General features: G+C 38.4%; 1 protein-coding gene across 1 annotated transcript in view; it reads left to right on the forward strand.

Annotated features, from left to right (window-relative positions):
• Window positions 1-23,275, forward strand: part of PPEF1 (protein phosphatase with EF-hand domain 1) — a 148,700-nt gene extending 125,425 nt beyond the window's left edge. The window contains exons 15-18 of the mRNA XM_065900121.1: window positions 12,576-12,682; window positions 20,322-20,485; window positions 22,080-22,164; window positions 23,067-23,275. Of these exons, the coding sequence (XP_065756193.1) occupies window positions 12,576-12,682; window positions 20,322-20,485; window positions 22,080-22,164; window positions 23,067-23,275 (565 nt within the window). The remainder of the gene's footprint in view (window positions 1-12,575; window positions 12,683-20,321; window positions 20,486-22,079; window positions 22,165-23,066) is intronic.
• The last annotated feature ends 3,065 nt before the right edge of the window (window positions 23,276-26,340 follow it).

The following is a 26,340-nucleotide window of genomic DNA, read 5'->3' on the forward strand; positions in this document are numbered from 1 at the left end:
AAAGAAAATGTTAATGATCTTCCCTCCCACTACTTCTCAGTAATTCTTTTCCCCAGAGGCAACTGAAATTAATAGCCTAGAGAGGATCCTTCCACCCTCTTCTCCTTGCTCCTACAAAAATAGACAAGCAATTACTCATTCATTGAATTTGAAAAATGTTGAGCACCTACTATGTGTCAGACACTGTTCTAGGCACAGATGATATTGAAATAAACAAAATAGGCAAAAGTCTTTTCCCTCATCAAAGCATATCCCTGTGGGAGGAGAAAGGCAGTAAACAACATACATACTTTTTTTTTTTAAACAAAGATAGAATCACACTGCACGGTCTATTCTGCAACTGAGTCTTTCCCTAAAGATTATATCGTGAACATTACTCCAAGTTCATATATATAGACCTAACTCATTCTTTTTGATAGATGCATAATATTCTGTAGTATATGTATACCATAACAATTATGGATAGCTAAATCGTATTCAACTGATGGCCATCCAGATTGGTTCTAGGGTTTTGTACTTAAAAGCAATACTATAACAAACATTCCTCTGTGTGTGTGTGTGTGTGTGTGTGTGTTTGTGTGTGTGTGTGGGTGTCTGTCTGTCTGTGTGTACATATATGTATACACATATCCATAAGTTTTTAGTGCTTTTTTTTTTACATAAGATTTCAAAATATACAATTTATAATGTTTAAAATTTTGCTAGATACTCCAAAAGAGTTGTAACAATTAACAATCTGGAAAACAACATATTAATTTCTCCACATCCTCATTAGTCTCATAAGTTATTACTCTTCTTAATTTTTGCCAAGCTGATGGATAAAAATGACAAATCTCATTGTTTTAATTAGCATATTTTAGACAGCTGAGTTATATTTTTGAACATTGCATTTTCTTTTCTTTGAATTTCCTGTTTATAGTATTCCCCTATTTTATATTGGGCTGTTTGTCATTTTCTGATAAATTTTTAGGAATTGTTTGCATAGGAGGGATGGAGGATTTTTATGGGCATGATGCATATATTTTGTTGGTGTCTTGATTTTGCTTTATTCTATGAAATCACATTTTATAATTTCATTATAACTTTTGGATTTTCCCCTTCAGTAGAAAAATGTCTCCACATAAATTTTATACACACACACACACACACACACATATATATATTACATATATATTTGTAATTTATTTTAACAGCTTTGTTGAAAGTTCACCAAATTAAAGTATACAATTCAATGATATTTGGTATATTTACAGAGTTGTGTAACATCACCGTAAACTAATTTTTGAACATTTGTTCAATCCTAAAAAGAAAACTTGTATCCATTAGTAGTCACTCATCATTATCGCCTCCCCATCCCTGGCCACCTCCCCCCCATCACAACTCTAGTTAACCACTGATCTACTTTCTGTCCCTATAGATTTGCCTATTCTGGAAATGTCATGTAAATAGGATTACACAATATGTGGTCTTTTGTGACTAGCTTCTTTTTCTTAGCACAGTGCTTTTGAGGTTCATTCATGTTGTAACATGTATCAGTACTTCAGTCCTTTTAATGGCTGAATAACATTCCATTGTATCAATAGACCTCATTTTCTTTGTCCATTTATCAGCTAATAGAAATGTGGGTTGTTTCCACTTTTTGGCTACTATGAATAATGTTGTTTTGAACGTTGGTGGACAGGGTTTTGTGTATACATTTGTTTTCATTTCTCTTGAGTATATACATGAAAGTGGAATTGCTGGCTTATATAGTAATGGTTATGTTTAACATTTTGAGGAACTTGCAAGCTTTCTTCCCAAGGGGATGCACAATTTTACATTCCCACCAGCAATGTATGGAGATTCCAATTTCTCCACATCCTTGACAACCCTTGTTATGATCTGTCTTTTTGATTATAGCCATCTTAGTGGATGTGAGGTAAGAACTCTTGGTTTTGATTTACATTTCCCTCATGACCAATGACTTTGAGGATCTTTTCATGTTCTTTTTGGGCATTTGTATATCTTCTTTAGTGAAATGTCTCTTTCAGATCCTTTTTCCATTTTTAATTGAGTTACTACTCTTTTTATTATTGCATTGTAAGAGTTATTCATATATCCTATATTCATGTCACTTATTAGATATATGATTTGCAAATAGTCTCTTCCATTCTATGGGATGTCTTTTCACTTTCTTGATGTTATTATTTGCAGCACAAAAGTTTTTAATTTTGATGAAATCCAGTATATCTGTTTTCTCTTTTCTGCTTGTGATGAGGTATCTAAGAACCAACTGCCTAAGTCAAAGTCACGAGGCTTTATTCTTATGTTTTCTTCTGAGAATCTTATAGATTATTTTTATAGATTAAGTTCTTATATTTGGATATCTGATCCATTTTGAGTTAATTTTTATGTATAGTATGAGGTAAGGGTCCAACCTTATTTTTTAAAATGTGGATATTCAATTTTCCCAGCAACATCAGTGGGAAAGACTATCCTTCCTCTATTTGACTGTCTTGGCACAGTTGTCAAAAATCAATTGACCATAAAGGTATGGGTTTATTTCTGAACTTTAAGTTGTACTCCATTGACCTATATGACTATCGTAATGTGAGTAACACCCTGTCTTGATTACTGTAGCTTTTTGGTAACTTTGAAATTGGGAAAGGTGAGTTGAATTTGAGTCTTCTCTTTTAAGATTGTTTTCCATGTGATTTTAGAATCAGCTTGTCAACTTATGCAAAAATGCCCACTGGGATTTTGATAGGGATTATTTTGAATATGTAATATCAATTTCGGGCTATTGCCATTTTAACAATATTAAATATTCCAGTCCATATTGTTCTATTTATTTTGATCTTCTTTAATTTCCTTGAAAAATATTTTGTGCTTTTCAGTGTGCAAGTCTTGGACTTCCTTTGTTAAATTCATTTCTAAGTGTTTTATTCTTTTTGGTGCTGTAGTAAGTGGGATTGTTTTTTTTTTAATTTTTAAATTAAATTAAATTTATTTTTTTATACAGCAGGTTCTTGTTAGTCATCAATTTTATACACATCAGTGTATACATGTCACTCCCAATCGCCCAATTCATCACACCACCATCCCCACCCGCCAGCGGCTTTCTGCCCTTGGTGTCCATACGTTTGTTCTCTACATATGTGTCTCAACTTCTGCCCTGCAAACCAGTTCATCTGTACCATTTTTCTAGGTTCCACGTACATGCATTAATATACGATATTTGTTTTTCTCTTTCTGACTTACTTCACTCTGTATGACAGTCTCTACATCCATCTACGTCTCAACAAATGACTCAATTTCGTTCCTTTTTACTTCACTCTGTATGACAGTCTCTACATCCATCTACGTCTCAACAAATGACTCAATTTCGTTCCTTTTTATGACTGAGTAATATTCCATTGTATATATGTACCACATCTTCTTTATCCATTTGTCTGTTGATGGGCATTTAGGTTGCTTCCATGACCTGGCTATTGTAAATAGTGCTGCAGTGGACATTGGGGTGCATGTGTCTTTTTTTTTTTTTAATTTATTTTATTTATTCTTTTTTTTGGCTGTGTTGGGTCTTCATTGCTGCGTGCGGGCTTTCTCTAGTTGAGGGGAGCGGGGGCTACTCTTCATTGTGGTGCGTGGGCTTCTCACTGCAGTGACTTCTCTTGCTGTGGGGCATGGGTTCCAGGCACACAGGCTTCAGTAGTTGTAGCACATGGGCTCAGTAGTTGTGGCTCACAGGCTCTAGAGCACAGGCTCAGCAGTTGTGGCGCACGGGCTTAGTTGCTCCGCGGCATGTGGGATCTTCCCAGACCAGGGCTCGAACCCATGTCCCCTGCATTGGCAGGTGGATTCTTAACCACTGCGCCACCAGGGAAGCCCGCATGTCTCTTTCTGAATTATGGTTTTCTTTGGGTATATGCCCAGTAGTGGGATTGCTGGATCATATGGTAATTCTATTTTTAGTTTTTTAAAGAACCTCCATACTGTTCTCCATAGTGGCTGTATCAGTTTACATTCCCACGAACAGTGCAAGAGGGCTCCCTTTTCTCCACACCCTCTCCAGCATTTGTTTGTAGATTTTCTGATGATGCCCATTCTCACTGGTGTGAGGTGATACCTCATTTTAGTTTCAATTTGCATTTCTCTAATAATTAGTGATGTTGAGCAGCTTTTCATGTGCTTCTTGGCCATCTGTGTGTCTTCTTTGGAGAAATGTCTATTTAGGTCTTCTGCCCATTTTTGGATTGGGTTGTTTGTTTCTTTAATTTTGAGCTGCATGAGCTGTTTATATATTTTGGAGATTAATCCTTTGTCCGTTGATTTGTTTGCAAATATTTTCTCTCAGCCTGAGGGTTGTCTTTTCGTCTTGTTTATGGTTTCCTTTGCTGTGCAAAAGCTTTTAAGTTTCATTAGGTCCCATTTGTTTATTTTTGTTTTTATTTCCATTACTCTAGGAGGTGGATCAAAAAACATCTTGCTGTGATTTATGTCAAAGAGTGTTCTTCCTATGTTTTCCTCTAAGAGTTTTACAGTGTCCAGTCTTACATTTAGGTCTTGAATTCATTTTGAGTTTATTTTTGTGTTTGGTGTTAGCCATTGTTCTAATTTCATTCTTTTACATATAGCTGTCCAGTTTTCCCAGCACCACTTATTGAAGAGACTGTCTTTTCTCCATTGTATATCCTTGCCTCCTTTGTCAAAGATTAGTTGACCATAGGTGCGTGGGTTTATCTCCGGGCTTTCTATCTTGCTCCATTAACCTATGTTTCTGTTTTTGTGCCAGTACAATATTGTCTTGATTACTGTAGCTTTGTAGTATAGTCTGAAGTCAGGGAGTCTGATTCCTCCAGCTACGTTTTTTTCCCTCAAGACTGCTTTGGCTATTCGGGGTCTTTTGTGTCTCTGTACAAATTTTAAGGTTTTTTGTGCTAGTTCTGTAAAAAATGCCATTGGTAATTTGATAGGGATTGCATTGAATCTGTAGATTGCTCTGGGTATTATAGTCATTTTCACAATATTGATTCTTCCAATATAAGAACATGGTATATCTCTCCATCTGTTGGTACCATCTTTAATTTCTTTCATCAGTGTCTTATAGTTTTCTGCATACAGGTCTTTGTCTCCCTAGGTAGGTTTATTCCTCGGTATTTTATTCTTTTTGTTGCAGTGGTAAATGAGAGTGTTTCCTGAATTTCTCTTTCAGATTTTTCATCATTACTGTATAGGAATGCCAGAGATTTCTGTGCATTCATTTTGTATCCTGCAACTTTACCAAATGCATTGATTAGCTCTAGTAGTTTTCTGGTGGCATTTTTAGGATTCTCTATGTATAGTATCATGTCATCTGCAGACAGTGACAGTTTTACTTCTTCTTTTCCAATTTGTATTCCTTTTATTTCTTTTTCTTCTCTGATTGCCGTGCTAGGACTTCCAAAACTACGTTGAATAATAGTGGTGAGAGTGGACATCCTTGTCTTGTTCCTGATCTTAGAGGAAATGCTTTCAGTTTTTCACCATTGAGAATGATGTTTGCTGTGGGTTTGTCGTACATGGCCTCTATTATGTTGAGGCAGGTTCCCTCTATGCCCACTTTCTGGAGAGTTTTTATCATAAATGGGTGTTGAATTTTGTCAATAGCTTTTTCTGCATCTATTGAGATGATCATATGGTTTTTATTTTTGAGTTTGTTAATATGGTATATCACTTTGATTGATTTGCATATATTGAAGAATCCTTGCATCCCTGGGATAAATCCCACTTGATCATGGTGTATGATCCTTTTAATGTGTTGTTGGATTCTGTTTGCTAGTATTTTGTTGAGGATTTTTGCATCTATATTCATCAGTGATATTGGTCTGTAATTTTCTTTTTTTGTCGTATCTTTATCTGGTTTTGGTATCAGGGTGATGGTGGCCTCATAGAATGAGTTTGGGAGTGTTCCTTCCTCTGCAGTTTTGGATGAGTTTGAGAAGGATGGGTGTTAGCGCTCCTCTAAATGTTTGATAGGATTTACCTGTGCAGCCATCTGGGCCTGGACTTTTGTTTTTTGGAAGATTTTTAATCACAGTTTCAGTTTCGTTACTTGTGATTGGTCTGTTCATATTTTGTATATCTTCCTGGTTCAGTCTTGGAAGGTTATACCTTTCTAAGAATTTGTCCATTTCTTCCAGGTTGTCCATTTTATTGGCATAGAGTTGCTCGTAGTAGTCTCTTAGGGTGCTTTGTATTTCTGTGGTATCTGTTGTAACTTCTCCTTTTTCATTTGTAATTTTATTGATTTGAGTTTTCTCCCTCCTTTTCTTGATGAGTCTGGCTAATGGTTTATCTATTTTGCTTATCTTCTCAAAGAACCAGCTTTTAGTTATAATGATCTTTGCTATTGTTTTCTTTGTTTCTATTTCATTTATTTCTGGTCTGATCTTTATGATTTCTTTCCTTCTGCTAACTTTGTGTTTTGTTTGTTCTTCTTTCTCTAGTTCCTTTAGGTGTAAGGTTAGATTGTTTTGAGATTTTTCTTGTTTCTTGAGGTAGGCTTGTATATCTATAAACTTCCCTCTTAGCACTGCTTTTGCTGCATCCCATAGGTTTTGCATTTTCATGTTTTCATTGTCATTTGTCTCTAGGTATTTTTTGACTTCCTGTCTGATTTCTTCAGTGATCTCTTGGTTATTTAGTAACGTATATTTTAGCCTCCATGTGTTTGTGTTTTTTACTTTTTTTCCCTGTAATTGATTTCTAATCTCGTAGCATTGTGGCCAGAAAAGATGCTTGATATGATTTCAATTTTCTTCAATTTACTGAGGCTTGATTTGTGACCCGAGGTGTGATCTATCCTGGAGAATGTTCCGTGTGCACTGGAGAAGAAAGTGTTATCTGCTGTTTTTGGATGGAATGTCCTTTAAATAAATATCAGTTAAATCTATCTGGCCTATGGTGTCATTTAGAGCTTGTGTTTCCTTATTTATTTTCTGTTTGGATGATCTGTCCATTGGTGTAAGTGAGGTGTTAAAGTCCCCCACTATTATTGTGTTACTGTCGATTTCCTCTTTTTTTTTTTTTTTTTTTTTTGCGGTACGCGGGCCTCTCACTGTTGTGGCCTCTCCCGTTGCGGAGCACAGGCTCCGGACGCGCAGGCTCAGTGGCCATGGCTCACGGGCCCAGCCGCTCTGCGGCATGTGGGATCTTCCCGGACCGGGGCACGAACCTGTGTCCCCTGCTTCGGCAGGCGGACTCTCAACCACTGCGCCACCAGGGAAGCCCCGATTTCCTCTTTTACAGCTGTTAGCATTTGCCTTATGTATTGAGGTGCTCCTATGTTGGGTGCATATATATTTATAATTGTTATATCTTCTTCTTGGATTGATCCCTTTATCATGATGTAGTGTCCTTCCTTGTCTCTTGTAACATTCTTTATGTTAAAGTCTATTTTATCTGTTATGAGTATTGCTACTCCAGCTTTCTTTTGATTTCCATTTGCATGGAATATCTTTTTCCATCCCCTCACTTTCAGTCTGCATGTGTCCCTAGGTCTGAGGTGGGTCTCTTGTAGACAGCATATATATGGGTCTTGTTTTTGTATCCATTCAGCAAGCCTGTGTCTTTTGGTTGGAGCATTTAATCCACTCTCGTTTAAGGTAATTATGGATATGTATGTTCCTATGACCATTTTCTTAATTGTTATGGGTTTGTTTTTGTAGATCCTTTTCTTCTCTTGTGTTTCCCACTTAGAGAAATTCCTTTAACATTTGTTGTAGAGCTGGTTTGGTGGTGCTGAATTCTCTTAGCTTTTGCTTGTCTGTAAAGCTTTTGATTTCTCCATCAAATCTGAATGAGGTCCTTGCCAGGTAGAGTAATCTTGGTTGTAGGTTCTTCCCTTTCATCACTTTAAGTATATCATGCCACTCCCTTCTGGCTTGTAGAGTTTCTGCTGAGAAATCAGCTGTTAACCGTATGGGAGTTCCCTTGTATGTTATTTGTTGTTTTTCCCTTGCTGCTTTCAGTCATTTTTCTTTGTCTTTAATTTTTGCCAATTTTATTACTATGTGTTTCAGTGTGTTTCTCCTTGCGTTTATCCTGTATGGGACTTGCTGTGCTTCCTGGACTTGGGTGGCTATTTTCTTTCCCATGTTAGGGAAGTTTTCGACTATAATCTCTTCAACAATTTTCTGTGGTCCTTTCTCTCTCTCTTGTCCTTCTGGGACCCCTGTAATGTGAATGTTGTTGCCTTTACTGTTGTCCCAGAGGTCTCTTAGGCTGTCTTCATTTCTTTTCGTTCTTTTTTCTTTAGTCTGTTCTGCAGCAGTGAACTCCACCATTCTGTCTTCCAGGTCACTTATCCGTTCTTCTGCCTCAGTTATTCTGCTATTGATTCCTTCAAGTGTAGTTTTCATTTCAGTTATTGTATTGTTCATCTCTGTTTGTTTGTTCTTGAATTCTTCTAGGTCTTTGTTAAACATTTCTTGCATCTTCTCAATCTTTGCCTCCATTCTTTTTCCAAGGTCCTGGATCATCTTCACTATCATTATTCTGAATTCTTTTTCTGGAAGGTTGCCTATCTCCACTTCATTTAGTTGTTTTTCTGGGGTTTTATCTTGTTCCTTCATCTGGTACATAGCCCTCTGCCTTTTCATCTTGTCCATCTTTCTGTGAATGTGGTTTTTGTTTCACAGGCTGCAGGACTGTAGTTCTTCTTGCTTCTGCTGTCTGCCCTCTGGTGGATGAGGCTATCTAAGAGGCTTGTGCAAGCTTCCTGATGGGAGGGACTGGTGGTGGGTAGAGCTGACTGTTGCTCTGGTGGGCAGAGCTCAGTAAAACTTTAATCCTCTTGACTGCTGATGGGTGGGGCTGGGTTCCCTCCCTGTTGGTTGTTTGGCCTGAGGCACCCCAACACTGGAGCCTACCCAGGCTCTTTGGTGCAGCTAATGGTAGACTCTGGGAGGGCTCACGCCAAGGAGTACTTCCCAGAACTTCTGCTGCCAGTGTCATTGTCCTCACGGTGAGACACAGCCACGCTCCGCCTCTGCAGGCGACCCTCCAACACTAGCCAGGTAGGTCTGGTTCAGTCTCCTGTGGCGTCACTGCTCCTTCCCCTGTGTCCCGATGCACACACTGCTTTGTGTGTGCTGTCCAAGAGTAGAGTTTCTGTTTCCCCGAGTCCTGTCAAAGTCTTGTAATCAAATCCCACTAGACTTCAAAGTGTAATTCTCTAGGAACACCTGCTCCCATTGCCGGATGCCCAGGTTGGGAAGTTTGATGTGGGACTTGGAACCTTCACTCCAGTGGGTGGACTTCTGTGGTATAAATGTTCTCCAGTCTGTGAGTCACCCACCCAGCAGTTATAGGATTTGATTTTACTGTGATTGTGCCCCTCCTACTGTCTCACTGTGGCTTCTCTGTTGTCTTTGGATGTGGGGTATCTTTTTTGGTGAGTTCCAGTGTCTTCCTGTCGATGATTGTTCAGCAGCTAGTTGTGATTCTGGTGTTATCACTAGAGGGAGCGAGAACTGGGATTGTTTTCTTAATTACATTTTTGGATTATTCATTTATAATGTATAGAAATACAGTTGATTTTTGTATGTTGTGCAATCTTAATGAACTTCTTTATTAGTTCTAATAGTTTTTTAAATTTCTCTTTTTTATTGAAGTATAGTTGCTGTACAAAGTTCTAATAGTTTTTAGTGGAATCTATGGGATTTTCTATATACAAGATCATATCTGTGAATGCGGATAGTTTTACTTCTTCCTTTCCAATCTGGATGCCTTTTACTTTCTTTTCTTGCTTAACTGCCTGGCTAGAACCTCCAAACCAATATTGAACAGAAGTGGTGAGAGCAGATACCCTTGTCTTCTTCCTGATCTTAAGAGGGACATATTCACTCTTTCAGCATTATGTATATTAGCTATGTGTTTTTTGTAGACGCCGCTTATCAGGTTGAGGATGTTCCCTTCCATGCCTAGTTTGTTGACTGTTTTTATCATGAAGAGTGTTGGATTTTGTCAAATACTTTTTCTGAATGTGTTGAGATGATCATGTGGATTTTGTTCTTTATTCTATTAATATGATGTGTTACATTGATTAATTTGAGATGTTAAACAAACCTTGCATTCTTGGGATACATCCCACTTGTTAATGGTATATGATCCTTTTTATATATTGCTAGATGCAGTTTGCTAGTATTTTGTTGGGGATTTTCCATCTATATTCATAAGAGTTATTGGTCTGTAGTTTTCTTGTGATCTTTGGTTTTGGTATCATGGTAATACTGGCTTTATATAATAAGATGGGTGGTATTCCCACCTTTTCTATTTTTTGGAAGAGTTTGTGAATGATTGGTATTAATTCTTCTTTAAATGTTTGGTGAATTCACCAGTGAAGCCATCTGGCCCTGAGCTTTTTTGTGTGAGAAGTTGTTTGATTACTTATTCAGTCTTGTTCCTTGTTCCAGGTATGTTCAGTTTTCTATTTCTTCCTAGCCAATTTTGGTAATTTGTATCTTTATAGGAATTTGTCCGTTATCTAATTTGTTGGTGTACAATTGTTCATAGTATTCCCTTATACTTTTTATTTCTATGAGGTCAGATGTGATGACCCCTCTTTCTAAAATCATTTGATTTTAGAAATTTGGGTCTTTTTTTTTTTTTCCTTAGCCAGTCTAGCTAAAAGTTTGTCAATTTTATTGATCTTTTCGAGGAACCAATTTTTGGTTTTGTTGATTTTCTCTATTGTTTTTTTATTTCTCTATTTCATGTATTTCTCATCTGTTCTTTATTATTTCCATCCATGTATTTGCTTTGGATTTTAGTTTAATCTTTTTTTTTCTAGCTTTTGAAGATAGACATTATGCTATTGATTTGATATCTTTCTTTTTTAATATAGGTATTTATGGATATATATTTTCCTCTAAGCAGTGCTTTAATTGCATCTCATATGTTTTGGCATGTTGTATTTACAGTTTCATTCATCTTAGAGTATTTTCTATTTCTTTTGTGATTTCTTCTTTGACCCATTGGTTATTTAGGATTGTATTGCTTAATTTCCTTACATGGTGATCTTCCCAATTTCTTTGTTATTAATCTCTAATTTATTTATTTATTTGTAGTCAGGAAAGATACTTTGTATGGTTTTAATCATGTTAAATCTATTGAGACTTACATTATGGCCTAACATGGGGTCTTATTGTGGAGAATATTCCATATATGCTTTAGAAGAATATATATTCTGCTGATGTTGGGTGAAATGTTTTATACAAATCTGTTAGATCCAATTGGTTTATAGTGCTGTTCAAGTCTTTTATATCCTTTTTGATTTTCTGCCCAGTTGTTCTATCTGTTATTGAAAGTAGAGTACTGAAGTCCCCAACTGTTACTGTTGAATTGTCTATTTGCCCCCTCAGTTCTGTCAGTTTTTGTTTCATGTAGCTTTGGGCTCTGTTGTTAGTTTCATATATGTTTTATAATTATTTCATCTTCTTGACTGATTGGTTCTTTTATCATTATAAAATATCCCTCTTTTTCTCTAGTAATAGCTTTTGTCTTAAAGTCTATTTTGTCTCCTATTAGTATGGCCACTCTAACTCTCTTCTGATTGCTGTTTGCATGGTATACTTTTTCCTTTCAAACTCTTTGTATCTTTGAAACTAAAGTGTGTCTCCTGTAGACAACATATAGTTGGATCTTATTTTTTTAATTCAGTCTCACAATCTCTGCTTTTTTATTTATTTAATCCATTCAAATACGATGTTATTATTGATATGGTTGGATTTACATCTGCCATTTTGCTTTTTGGGGGTGACTCATGACTACTTTGTTCCTCCTTTATTTTGAATTTATTTTTGTAAATGGTCTGAGGTAGAAGTTTAACATCCAGACATTAATTGTGCTAGCACTATTTTTAAAAATCGTCCTTTTCTACTGAATTTTAATACCTCCTTTGTCATATATATTGTTCCCATATATATTATAGTTCACTATATTTATGAAAATTCTATTCTATTCATGTATGTATCTGTCTTCTCTTGTGTCAATACCTGCTGTTTTGTTTAAGTAACTTTAAGGTAAATTTCAACATCTGCTATAGCAAGTCCCTCTTTGTTTTCCTTCTTGTCTTGGATATTCTCGTACACTAATTGTTCATGTGAATCTTTGTTTTATTTTTGGTTTTTTTTTTTTTGCGGTACGCGGGCCTCTCACTGTTGTGGCCTCTCCCATTGCGGAGCACAGGCTCCGGACACGCAGGTTCAACGGCCATGGCTCACGGGCACAAGCGCTCCGCGGCATGTGGGATCTTCCCGGACCGGGGCACGAACCCATGTCCCCTGCATCGGCAGGCGGACTCTCAACCACTGTGCCACCAGGGAAGCCCTCATGTGAATCTTTGAAATCAAAAAGAAAACATCAGTGATAATCCTTTTAAAATTTCACACACACATACATATAAACACATTCACCACCTAGTAATATGCTATTTGTTAAGTTAGACAGTTCATTTAATGTAGAAACTGGTGAGTGGCAACAAATCATATTAAAATGAAACAGAACAGGATGACTTATGTAACTTTCACCCAATAATTATTTTCTTAACATAGGATGAATGCTGTTGAAAGTAGAGCCATCAGGATGTTAAAAGAGAGAATGATTTCACAAAAAACTGACCTCATTCGTGTTTTCCAACTTCAAGACAGCAGTAAATCAGGTAAAAAAAATTATGTAATGCTTACGATTTCTTAACATACCAGGTTACATACAAATTAGTTTTCATTTTCTTTGTTTCCTTAAGATTTCAGTTTTCTACTTTTACCAGCAAGGAATGATAGAGATAAAAATGAAATATAATCCATTATATGCTTGGACAAAAGCATATTCCTCCTTTTCAGTAAGCTTCTTTCAACTTAAAAAAACAACAGCAACCCAGAATTAGACTCCTCTTCTGGTAGTATGTTTGACTAGACACTCTGGAAGGTCCTCCTGTTTAGAAACAGCTAGATTCTAGAGGATACATTAGTTTAACGCATTTACCAGCCTCACAGTAATTAAGATAAATCTCTAGGCTGCATTTCCTCTCTCCATTAAAGGATTTTTAAAACCACATGTTGGAACATGGAGCAGCAAGCAAGCACAAAAGGCTAGATTGTCCTGGGGGCAAATACTAATATTGGTGTAGCAGTCAATCCTGAGACTAAACCATAGGATAGTAGAAAGATGGATAAGCTGAATTTGAGACTGACAACATTAAGCCTAGATCCTCAAAGTGACTAAAGTAGTCCTAGGTCTGTAGTGCCCCCAACTCCTGGCAAGCAAATGCAAATCCGTCTTCATGGGAAGTGTCCCTAATTTGGGCCACTAGTATATCCAGAGATTAAGATCAACTAATGTGAGGTCACAACCGAAGATCACCAAACAAACAAGGGGACAAGCTACCACGAGAGAGAGTCAGCAGAAACACTAAGCAACAGATTAGTTTCCCAAGGACATCATATATTGGAATTATCAAATACAAAATAAAAAATTACTGACAAAGAAAATGTTTAAAGAAATGAAAGATGGAATCACAAATACGCATTTGAAAATGATTTAAAGAAGAACCATTTTTATTTTATATAGATATAAAAACTCATTAAGAAAACATAGTGAGTGGGTTTAACAGAAGATTAGACATTGCTTAAAAAAGAATTAGAGGGCTTCCCTGGTGGCACAGTGGTTGAGAGTCTGCCCACCAGTGCAGGGGACACGGGTTTGTGCCCCGGTCCGCGAGGATCCCACGTGCCGCGGAGCGGCTGGGCCCGTGGGCCATGGCCAGTGGGCCTGTACGTCCAGAGCCTGTGCTCCGCAGCAGGAGGGGCCACAGGAGGAGAGAATGTAAGAGAGAATATATTTGACATGATGATGGCTGAGACTTTTCCAATACTGTTGAAAGACTCAAATTCACAGGTAAAGAGGAACAGTGATTCTCAAATAGGGTAAATAAAATTAAATTCACACCTACACACACTTGTGGTGAAACTGCAGAGCACCAACAGTGAAGAGAAAATCTTAAAAGCAAGCAGAGGAAACACACGGTGCTACAGAGACAACAATTAGAGTGACATCAGACTTCTCAGCAGTTGCAGCAGAAGCCAGTAGACAGTAGAGTCATATATACAGGTGGTCCCCAATTTATGGTGGTTCAACTTACAATTTTTCAACTTTAAAATGGTGTGAAAGCCATATGCATTGAGTAGAAACCATACTTCGAATTTTGAATTTTGATCTTTTCCCAGGCTAGCAATATGTGGTACAATGCTCTCTCATGATGCTGGGTAGTAGCATTCAGCCACAGCTCCCAGTCAGCCACAAGATCACAAGGGTAAACAACCAATACACTTACAACCATTCCATACCCATACAGCCATTCTGTTTTTCACTTTCAGTACAATATTCAATAAATTACATGAGATATTCAACACTTTACTATAAAATACGTTTTGTGTTAGATGATTTTGCCCAACTATAGGCTAATGTAAGTGTTCTGAGCACATTTAAGGTAGGCTAGGCTAAGCTATGCTGTTCAGTAGGTTAGATGTAAATATTAAATGCATTTTTTACTCACAATATCTTAAACTTATGATAGGTTTATTGGGATGTAACTGCATTTTACGTCAGGGGAAATCCGTACAAAACATTGAAAATAAAATTTACGAAAAGATACAACATGAAAACACTAACAAAAACAAAGTGGGAACAGCTGTATTAATATCAGACAAAGTAGACTTCAAGGAGATATACATTACTAGAAAATTAAAGGAACACTTTATGATAAAATATTCAGTTTTCCAACTAAATCCATTCTAAATGTGTATGCACCTACTAATATAGCCTCCTTCAAAAATATGTAAAACAAAAATGCACTGAACAAGTAGAAGTAGAAAAACCTACCATCATAGTGGGAGATTTTAGCACTCCTCTCTCACAGGAACCGAAAGTATAAACAAACAAAAAGATTAGCTAATGTTCCCTAAAAGACATATTTAATATATAGAACTCTGCATCCAACATTGCAGAATATACATTGCTGTCAAGCACAAATGGAACATTTACAAAAATTGACCATTAAATGGAACATAAAGTAAATCTCAACAAATTTTGTATTGGAAACATATTGAATAAATTCTCTGACATAGTGAATTGAGCTACAACTCAATTACATAAGGTAGCTAGAAAATCCCTTTGGGCTTGGAAATGAGAAATACACTTCTAAATAACCCTTGGATCAAAGAAGAAATCACAGTGGAAGTTAGAATGCTGAAATTGAGTAATGAAAATACAACATATCAGAACTTATGGGATGCAAATTAGGGAGGCATTGATATCCTTCAATGTATATATTTTAAAAGATGAAACTGTGATTAACAAAGTAACAAAAAATGGTTCTTTGAAGAAAATGTTGATATAACCCTCATAAGGAGAGAAAGAAAGAGAGACCAAATAACTGATGCCAGGATTGAAAGGGGGGACATTACTACAGACTTTACAGACATTAAAAAGATCATAAGAGATATTATGGAAATTCTTATGCTAATAAATGGAAACTTTAGATTAAATGGACACATTCTTAAAATATATATGTACACATACACTTATAAAAACTGACACAAAAAGAAATAGAAAATCTGAACAATCTTATAACTATTAAAGAAATTGGATCTGAAATTTTGAAACTTTCCACATAGAAAGCTCTGAGCTCATATAGCTTCATTAGCCATTACAGTATGCATGTTTAATATTTTAAGAAAGAAATGAAACCAGTGTTACAGAAACTCTTCCAGAGAATAGAAATAGAGGGAACACTTTCTTTTTTTTTTTGGCTGTGCCACATGGCTTGAGGGTTCCCAGACCAGGGATCAAACCCGTGCCCTTGGCAGTGAAAGCACGGAGTCCTGACCACTGGACCACCAGGGAATTCTCAAGGGAACACTTTCAAGATGACTTTAGGAGGTCAGCATAACCTTGATACCAAAACCTAACAAGAACATTATGGAAAAGGAAAATTAAAAGCTAATATCACTCATACATTTAGATGAAAAAAATCCTGGAAGAAATAATGAAATAATAGCAAAAGGTTAGTGTATCAGAACAGAGTTTAGTTTATTCTAGGAACACTAGGAATTCTAGGTTGTTTTAGCATTTGAAAATCAATCAGTGTAATTCACCACTTAACAAAACTTAAAGAGGTAATATAATTCTCTCAAGAAAAAAATTGTTTCATGTATTTCGCCCTGGTTTCATGGGTTTAAAAAACATTTAGAAAACTAAAAATGGAAGTAAACTTCCTTAATCTCATCAAGGATATCTACCAAAGCCTATAGAAAATAGCGTACTTAATGGAGACATGTTGAAACCTTTCCTTCTAAGTTTGGGAATGAGGGAAGGATGCTGTAGCAGGCTGAATAATGTCCCTTCCCATAATATATCCACATTCTAATCCCCAGAATCTGTGACTGTTACCTTATTTGGCAAAAGGGACTTTGCAGATGTGATTAAGTTAAAGATCTTGACCTGAGGAGATTATCCTGCATTATCTAGGTGGGTCTGGTGTAATCACAATGGTCTTTATAAGAGGGACATAGGAAGAGTCAGAATCAGAGGAGAATGTGATGTGATGATGGAAGCAGATATTGAAATAATGCCCTTTGAAAATGGAGGAAGGTGCCCCAAGCCAAGGAATATAGGCAGCCATTAGAAGCTGAAAAAGGCAAGGAAAGAGATTCTCCCTTCAGAGCCTCCAGAAGGAACCAGCCCTGCTGACACTTGACTTTGGCCCAGTGAAACTGATTTTGTACTTCTAACCTCCAGAACTGTAAGAGAATAAATATGTGTTATTTTAAGCCACTAACTCTATGGTAATTTGTTAGAGCAGCAATAGGAAACTAATAAGAGGCCCCCTCTCAAGACTCTGTTCAACTTTGTACTAGGGATGCTAGCCAGTACAATAAGGCAAGTTAAATAAAATGATAAGGCTTAGAAAGAAGAAATAAAATGTCACTGTGCATAGACAACATGCCAAATAAATCCACAGAAAAACTGTTAGAATTAATAAGTGAATTTAGCAAGTTGTAGAACCTCAAGGTCAATAAACAGAAATTGATTGCACTTCCATATACTGGTGTATCAGTCAGAATCTATTCAGGAGAAAGAAACCACATCAGTAATTTGAACAAGGAAAAAATATAAAGAATTATAAACTAGTAAAAGGTGATTAATTACTAGTAGGAATAAAAGAGAACTCTAAAGAATACAAGAACAGAAAGTGTAGGGAACAACTACTGTCTCTAAGGCTGAGAGAGAGTATCCAAGGAAGGAACAAGCTTGGAAGAGTCCCCTACTTCCAACAAAGGCTAAGATTCAGACCTCATTGGAGAGGGTGTCACTCTGGCCCGCTGGATGGGGTGAAAGTTCACTGAGGTGTCTCAGGTCAGAGTTGGTCTGTAGCTAGTGGGCTAGGAAGAGAATGGAGCCACCTACTGTGGTGCCATCAAAACTCTCTTTGGGCTATGCACCACTGTGTCTCCCACACACTGCTGGCAAGGGAACCACCCACTGTGGTGTCCATGAAATTCACTAGCGAATGGGTGCCACTGCATTTCCCACACACCTAGCAGCCATGCTATGCTGTAGAAGCAAGAAGCAAAGTACACCAGAGCCGTTTCTTCTGCTATGTCTTAGAGCATTCTTCCTGCACCCTCTGCTGACAAAGCCTAGCATTATGCCAGGTGCCAAAGGAGAAATATTTACAGGGTTCAGCTCCAATATCACAAAACACGGCAAAGAAAGGTAGATTTTTAAGTGGGTGGAAGTAAACTGATAACTGGTATAGGCAGCCATTAACTTAGGGATAATGAAAATCTTAAAAGATACCATTCACAATAGATAATCAAGTACCGAGAAGGAAACCAAATGATTGATGTGTGAGATTTCTAAAATATTATTAAACGAAATAAAAAAGAGCTGAAATACATGGGTGGGTATTACTATGTTCAAGGGCCAAAGTTGTCAAGATATAAATTCTCCCCAAATTGAGCTATAGGTTTAATGCACCAAAGGAGCATGTACAGAATGTTCTTAGCAGCACTGTTTATAATAGCACCAAACTGTAGATAATCCAATGTCCACCAACAATAGAATGGGTATATAAATTTTGAATATGTGGAATACTATACATCAATGAAAATGAAGACACTACAACTAAATGGAACATGGCTGAATCTCATAAACTTAGTGTTGAGCAAAGGAAGTAAGATTCCTCCCAAAATATTTACTTTATGATTCTGTTTATATATAGATCAAAAAAGGCAAAAAGTAAATTATAGTGTTAGAAATCAATATAGTGACTCTCCTTGGGAAAGTGGGAGGTGATAGTAATTATGAGGGTCCACAGAGGGGGCTTTTGGATATTGGCAATATTGTATTTCTTGTCCTTGGTGGTGGTTGCATAAGAAACTCCTTTGTGATAATTCACTGAGTTCTGTATTTGTTTTGTGAACTTTTCTGTATGCGTTAAACTTCAATTAAAAAAAAAAAAGAATTATGTCCTTAGCAGGTAAGTGTTTGGGGAATCGTCTTGGTGGGAATGTAAAATGGCTACTCTTTTTTTTAAAAATTAATTTATTTTTGGCTGTGTTGGGTCTTCATTGCTGCATGCGGGCTTTCTCTAGTTGTGGCAAGCAGGGGCTACTCTTCCTTGCAGTGCGTGGGCTTCCCATTGTGGTTGCTTCTCTTGTTGTGGAGCGTGCGGACTAGGTGCGCGGGCTTCAGTAGTTGTGGCTCGTGGGCTCTGGAGCACAGGCTCAGTAGTCGTGGCACATGGGCTTAGTTGCTCCGCGGCATGTGGGATCCTCCTGGACTAGGGATCGAACCCAGGTCCCCTGCATTGGCAGGCGGATTCTTAATCACTGCACCACCAGGGAAGTCCCTGGCTACTCTTTCTTTCTCTTTTTTGCTTTTTAATAAATTTATTTATTTGTTTGTTTGTTTATTTATGGCTGCATTAGGTCTTCGTTGCTGCACGTGGGCTTTCTTTAGTTGCCTCAAGTGGGGGCTACTCTTCATTGTGGTGCATGGGCTTCTCATTGCGGTGACTTCTCTTGTTGCGGAGCACGGGGTCTAGGTGTGCGGGCTTCAGTAGTTGTGGCACGCGGGCTCAGTAGTTGTGGCACGCGGACTCGAGTGCAGGCTCAGTAGTTGTGGCGCACGGGCTTAGTTGCTCCACCGCATGTGGGATCTTCCCGGACCAGGGCTCGAACCCGTGTCCCCTGCATTGGCAGGCGGATTCTTAACCAGTGTGCCACCAGGGAAGCCCCCTGGCTACTCTTTCTTGAGAGCAGTTTGGCGATATATATCAAAAGGCTTAAAAATGTACATACCCTTTGATCCAGCAATTCCACTTCTAGGAATGATCCTAAGAAAATAATGGAATAGTTTCACAGCCGTTAAAAGAATGATGTAGATCTATGTTTATTAACGTAGATGCATGTCCATGATTTATTGTAAGTAAAAATTCAGGCTAGAATATATATGTTTGTTATGTGTGTGTGTTGCCATATGTAATACATGTATGTAAAACATGGTATAAAGTATATTTGGCTTTAAGAAAGATAAAATATATATACATTTATATATACATGTTTATATACATGGAAGAACATATCTTTAATAATCAGAAAAAATAAAGGTATTTATATTTCAAAAAACCACGTATAATTTTAGGGGATGAAAGGATATTACCTGGGAAAATGAGACATGAACAATATGCCCAAATGTTAAAAATAAAATTAATCTTTTATCCTTTATGTCCTTTTGTGTTTTCAAATCTTCTATTATAAACATACCTTACTTTGTTAATAAGAAAAGCGGGGCTTCCCTGGTGGCGCAGTGGTTGAGAGTGCCTGCCAATGCAGGGGACACGGGTTCGTGAGCCAGTCCCGGAAGATCCCACATGCCGCGGAGCGGCTGGGCCCATGAGCCGTGGCCGCTGAGCCTGTGCGTCCGGAGCCTGTGCTCTGCAATGGGAGAGGCCACAGCAGTGAGAGGCCCGCGTACCACAAAAAAAAAAAAAAAAAAGGGAAAAAATATAGTATACCCAAATTCTGATTGCTTACCCATAACAGTAAAGGAAAGACTTGCAGAACCCCAAAGGTTATTCCTCCCTCAGAGTCGGGGGGTCTGGTAGGACAGATCATAAAGGGGAGCAGAGGCACCCAGGCCTCAAAACCAAGGCTGTCTGCTTGCTCCATTGATGAGGTTGCATCTTTTATCAAATTATCAACCAATTTTATGGGCTTTGTTGCTGTTGTCGTTAGGAAAACTTTCTGTGGGCCAGTGGGCTTTTTCCATGGAGAACATTTTGGGGCTAAACTTGCCATGGAGATCCCTGAGTTCACATCTGGTAACCACAGACAAAGATGGAAATGTTGACTACATGTCCAGCTTCCAGGATATCCACATTCAGAAACCTGTGAAAGAGGTAAGTGAAACACAGCCCCCGGCTAAAACCTGGCTGGCGTCAAACAGCCTTTGGACGACTTTTAAGAGTTCCTTAGTTCTTTGAAAAGTTGGGAGTGGAATCGTCTAATGGGTGGGCATGGCACTCTTAGGAAAGACCTAAGGGGGATCTTCCAGATACATTGTGATCTGTTCAGGAAGTTTGTGTGTTCTAAGGATAGGCAAAGAGAAAGAAGAAGAAAAGGCTTCTGCAAGCAAATCTGTGTCACATATGTGATTCTTCTCTTAAGTGCTGTCCACCAGAAGGGCATATATGACATCTATTCTTTCATATAATACTCTTTAAAATACTCAACATACTCCTATTAACTGTCAGTAAGTATAGACTTACTGATATGACATCTTATACCTTAAAGAATTTTAAAATTTAGAATTTCTTATTAAAATGGGAATATCCCAGGGAGAGTTGTCAGACCCCCCAGTACTTATTAGTTAACAACTCATCAGCAATTAGTTATAATATTGGGCTGAAAGTGAGCTGATGGGAACTAGAACTGGGGTGATTGTTTGCAGGAGAGTTGAGAAGTTGAGCAGGAAAAGGGAAGTAAAACTGCACGTGGGAAACTAAAATATCCACAGAAAGGAGGCTTTTGGCTTCACTTGAGAGACATTTTACCATGGTGGCTAAGCTCCCAGGCCTTGGCTTCAGGCCAAGATTCAAATCCCACTTACCAGCTATGTGAACCTTGGGAAACTTACTTTACCTCTCTGTCTTCCAGCCTGTAAAATGGGCATAATAATAGTTCTGTTCCTTGGGGCTATTGTTGAGGTGTTGCAGTTATCTTATGACAGGGCCGAAAGCAAGCTCATCACACGAGATGCCGAGGCACAGCAGTAGAGGGCTGCCGCTCGCTCAGGCAATACAGCGCCGTCTCTCCTGCTGTGGTAGCTTTTAAGCATTATCTGTGTTTTCATTTTAAGACTTGTTTTCTTAACGTTCCAGAAATGCCAAAGCAGAAACATATGCTTTTATTGATTATACAAGCAACAATGGGCTTTCTTGAAGACATGCCGTGCTTCGTCCTTGAGCGCAAAAGCAGCACAAGGACATTTCCTTGTGTTCCCACCATTCTGATTATACTGAGGACATCTCATGGATCAGTGCCCAAAGCGCTCAATGCTTCTTCACAGGCCCCCGGTTTGCCAGGGGGCGGGGGGCTCAAAGCATCCAGGACTGTTTGCAGTTCTGGCTTATTCGCATGCCCCCGGTTTGCTGGGGGGCGGCTCATGGGTCACGTCTCCTTTCCATGTCCTCAGTTATTCCACTACATTGAGGACTGAATTAAATAATCCATAGAAGCTGTCAGTGCAGAGCCTGGCACACAGATTCGCTTTGGCCCGTCCCCTAAGGAACAGAGACTGCAGGCGCTAAAGAACGCAAGAGCATGGTCTTTTATCTGATTTAAGAGGGTTGGGCCTCCAAGGAAGGCCTGCCTTCTCAAATTTCTATCTAAATCACATACTTCGAATTGGTGACCATGTTGTGTGTTTGTTACTTTTACTAAAATTGACCTGTTATAAATTCTATATGTCTTAACACTTAGTCTTTATTTTAGGTTCAGTCTACTCTGATTGAAACAGTGTACAGATACCGATCTGACCTGCAAATCATCTTTAATGTCATTGACTCTAATCACTCAGGTAGGTTCACTTTGATTGGTTCAGTAGCAATAGAAAGCAAAGGCTAGTCTGTTTTTTTAAACCAGAATTCTGTTTTCATCTATTGCATTCTTCATCCAAACTTGATTTAACTCAGGGGTGGGGGGTAGGGATAAACTCATGTTTAATATTATTGTGTTTTTTAGTTTGGCCACAGACTCTCTATTCGAGTCCATATAGTATAGGCTTATATATCCATTAGTCAGACAAGAATAGCTCCTTTTATAAATCACCAGCACAGATGAAAAGATAATTCACTGTCCATTTAAAAATTGTACTTATTCCTGGCAATAAAAATCATTCCTAGAGTTCTGATTCTGTTTTGGGGACTAAGAACTCATTTTCTGCTTAGCTTTGATACGCAATTATTTATTTTCAAACTTAAAAAAAATCATCAGATGATCCCCAACTGCAGAGACCATTGAATACCAAAAAATCAATAATCAAAACACAAAAGTAAATTACTGCCTATAGAAAATGGCAGAGCCACTGTTCGCAATCCTCTTTTTGAATCCCAGGGTTAATTCTCCCTCTGCTTTGATGTAGCTCTCCTCTCTGCCCTCCTTCCATGTCCCTCTCCCTTAGGCTTTAGATCTTGTAATTTCTATGCTACATATAGTACCACATCTACAATCTCCCCCGCCCCATTCCTTCACTGTTCACTCATTCCAACTTTAGAATAATCTCAGGATCACTTGGTAGTTGAAAGTGACATATTGTTTCTTATATTTACAATCTTACTTTTCCATTTCCTTCAGTGTCTCGATGGTCAGGCATGTTAGTGAGCTGCTAATTGGGACTATTCAGTCAGTATGGCTTTCCCCACCCCTCTCTAAGGTGGGTCTTAAAATGAACACTCATGACCTTCTCCTATATTCTTTTAGGCCTGATCTCCATGGAAGAATTTCGTAGCATATGGAAACTTTTCAAAAGTCACTACCGTGTCTGTGTTGATGATTCCCAGTTAGATGAGCTCACCGAAAGGATGGACTTAAACAAAGATGGAAGCATTGATTTTAATGAGTTTTTAAAGGCTTTCTATGTAGTGCATAAATTTGACAAGTTGAGTAAATCAGACACCAAGGTCGCTTAACAAGAATTAAGGCTTTCTCTCCTTGTAAACAGTTGGCCCAAATCACTGACACAATCTTTGCCACGACCCTTGAAATTCATAGTGAGTAGTAGAGAAAAGTAGACCCCAATTCACACCATGAGCAGATGTATAATGTGGGTATTGGAAGTCCCTAGTAAACTGCTATTGGTAAGACTAGGTTAAATGTCAGCTGATAGGATTTGGCTCCAGTGGCGGGACTCACACACTGCCAGGTAGTAACTGGATTTGAGCCTAGTGTTGGTCTCTTGGTTGCCACCTAACCAGGAGACCTGAGCAGTTTGTAAACATATTGAAAAGAACCCATAGAATACCAGAGGAAAGTACAACGTCTGTGAGTGGTTGAGGGATGGGAGGAGGAATACCAAACTATTAAAAATATTTCCATCTTTAAACTGTAATCTTCTTTGGAGATATCATAAACCAGTGATTTTCAGCTGTGAGGGAACCACCTTCAGGGATGGGGGCCATATCAGAATCTTCGGGGGAAGCCGTGGGAGTGTATTGTTTGAAAAAGCATATTTTTTTCTTGTCTGTTGGAGATAGAAAGTGAGTACATTCAGACTGAGCCCTATAATTAATATGGTTTGACACCTTCACTGGCAAGATGGGGCCTTGGCGATGCATACGTTGTGTAATTTATTCTGCCATTCTGATGGCCTATCAAACATAATAAGAGATTTCTGTTTGAAGGTGAGTATATGTTTCATTTTCTTCTTGAAGTTTGAGAACTTCAAGATCTATGAATATGCCAAGTTAGATATCCTGCTACACACACCAGAAATAATGGATCACATATAACAAATATCTTTTAAAAATGCATAGCTGAGCTGGCAAGTAAGTAAAAGAAACCCCAGGGGCAGGGGGGACTTCCCTGGTGGCTCAGTGGATAAGAATCCGCCTGCCAGTGCAGGGGACACAGGTTCGATCCCTGGTCCAAGAAGATCCCACGTGCCACGAAGCACATAAGCCCGTGTGCCACAACTACTGAGCCTGTGCTCTAGAGCCCGCTAGCCACAACTACTGAGCCTGTGCGCCACAACTACTGAAGCCTGTGTGCTGCAACTACTGAAGCCTGCGCGCCTACAGCCCATGCTCCACAAGAGGAGCCACCACAATGAGAAGCCCGTGCACTGCAACAGAGAGTAGCCCCTGCTCACCACAACTAGAGAAAGCCTGTCTGCAGCAATGAAGACCCAACACAGCCAAAAATAAATAAAATTAAAAAAGAAACCCCAAGGTTAGGAAAAAAGCATAATTAAAATCATAGCAATATTAACTTTGGACAGGATAGACTTTAAGGCAAAGAATAATATCATTAGGTATAAAAAGGTCATTACTGAATGCTAAAAGGAATGATTCACCAGGAAGATGTAATAGTTTATAAACTGATATGCATCTAAAAAATTAGAGCTTTAAAATTGATAATGCAAAAATTGATATAACTAATAGGAGAAATTGATAGAGGGAGATTTTTAATATACCTCTGTCAGTAATTGAGCACGTAAATAAAAAACTTGTGTATAGAAAATTGGACAACCCAGTTAATCCACCTGATCATGTATGTATATGTATACTCTGCAATCAGTTTTAGAGAATACACATTATTTCCAAGCACTTATGGAACATTTATAGAAACTGATCATGTATTAGACCACAAAACATATCTCAAATACTAAGCAATCAGTTAACAAAGATACTACATTTTCTGGTCATTGTGCATAATTTTCCTGGGGAAAAGTATAATTTACTAATGCTAACTCAAGAACAATAGGAGGGGCCAAAGAGACACATAACCATTAAAGAATGTGTCGGTTTGGCTAGGCTGAACTACATTTCTCAGAATTCCCCTTCTTGTATGTTTGTGGTTAAGGTGGGCCACAGTGGAGATTCCTGAGAGAGTTGGAAGGCAAAGAGAAGCGGCAACCATTGTGTAGCTCCCATGCGCTCTTGCTGAGCTGCCGATTCACCTTGTGGGTGTGAAGCAGCAGCTAGGCCTGCAATTGCTCTACAGTCCCCTGGCTCCCCTGTTAGCTGCTCCGATTCCCGGGACCACTGTGTGTGTTTAGCTCCGTGTTGGCCGCCCGGGCCAGGTGTGTGTGTTTAGCGCCATGATGCGATTCTCCAGCCAGGTGTGTGTGTTTAGCGCCATGACGAGGTTCCTCGGGCCCAGTGTGCGTGTTTACCGCCATGATGAGGGGCCCTGGCTTCTTCAGGTCGCCAAGGCCTCAGGCTTTAGTCCGTTCTTGGGGGGTGCCAGCTTGTGCCTGTGGGTTTGAGCCTGCTCTGGATCTTCCCTGACTGCCTGCCCTGTGGACTTCGAGCTCCGGAATCAGGTATGGTGTCAACAGCCTTACGGAGCCTGCTTAGCCAGCTCCCACATTTGCACAAGCCACTTCAACTGTTTATACACACACACACGCACACACACACACGCACACGTATATATATCTCCTACTGGCTTGGCCTCTGGTTGAACCCTGATTGATACAGAATTTGGTACTGAGAGTGGTTCTGGAAAAACAGAATCTTAAAAAAACGTGTGCTCTGAATGTGTATAAGCTGACGTGTGCAGAGCTGCTGCTGCATTATCTCACGTGAAAATCCACTGCTCATCCCGGAATAGTTGTTTTAAGAAACGTCCAATCTCTGGCAGAACCAGATGAGTCTTTTGTTGTTGCTTCCTGAATGTCATTTGGTTATTTATTCTCGGGCTTCCTCCTGCAACTCTCATTTTCTCCCTTGGGTTTCTAATCCCTGGAATTAATGATATGCCTTTGTTGGAAATTTTACCTAAAAATGTCCTTTGATTTTACTAAAGATTATCATTTAATGTTGTAAACTTATGCCTGACACGAGTTGTGCTTAACCACACTTCAGTTTTACAAAGTATGTATATGTACGTATATGTATATATTTTAAAAATTTATATGTATAGAGTTGTGAAATATCATTTTAAATTTATAATTCTTAATTGCAAATGAGATTGAGCATCTTTTCATTAGTTTGTCGGTCAGTCTGTTTTCTAAGAAAATGCTTATTCTTAT

This window comes from Phocoena phocoena, chromosome X (genome assembly GCF_963924675.1).
Source record: "Phocoena phocoena chromosome X, mPhoPho1.1, whole genome shotgun sequence".
NCBI lineage: Eukaryota > Metazoa > Chordata > Mammalia > Artiodactyla > Phocoenidae > Phocoena > Phocoena phocoena.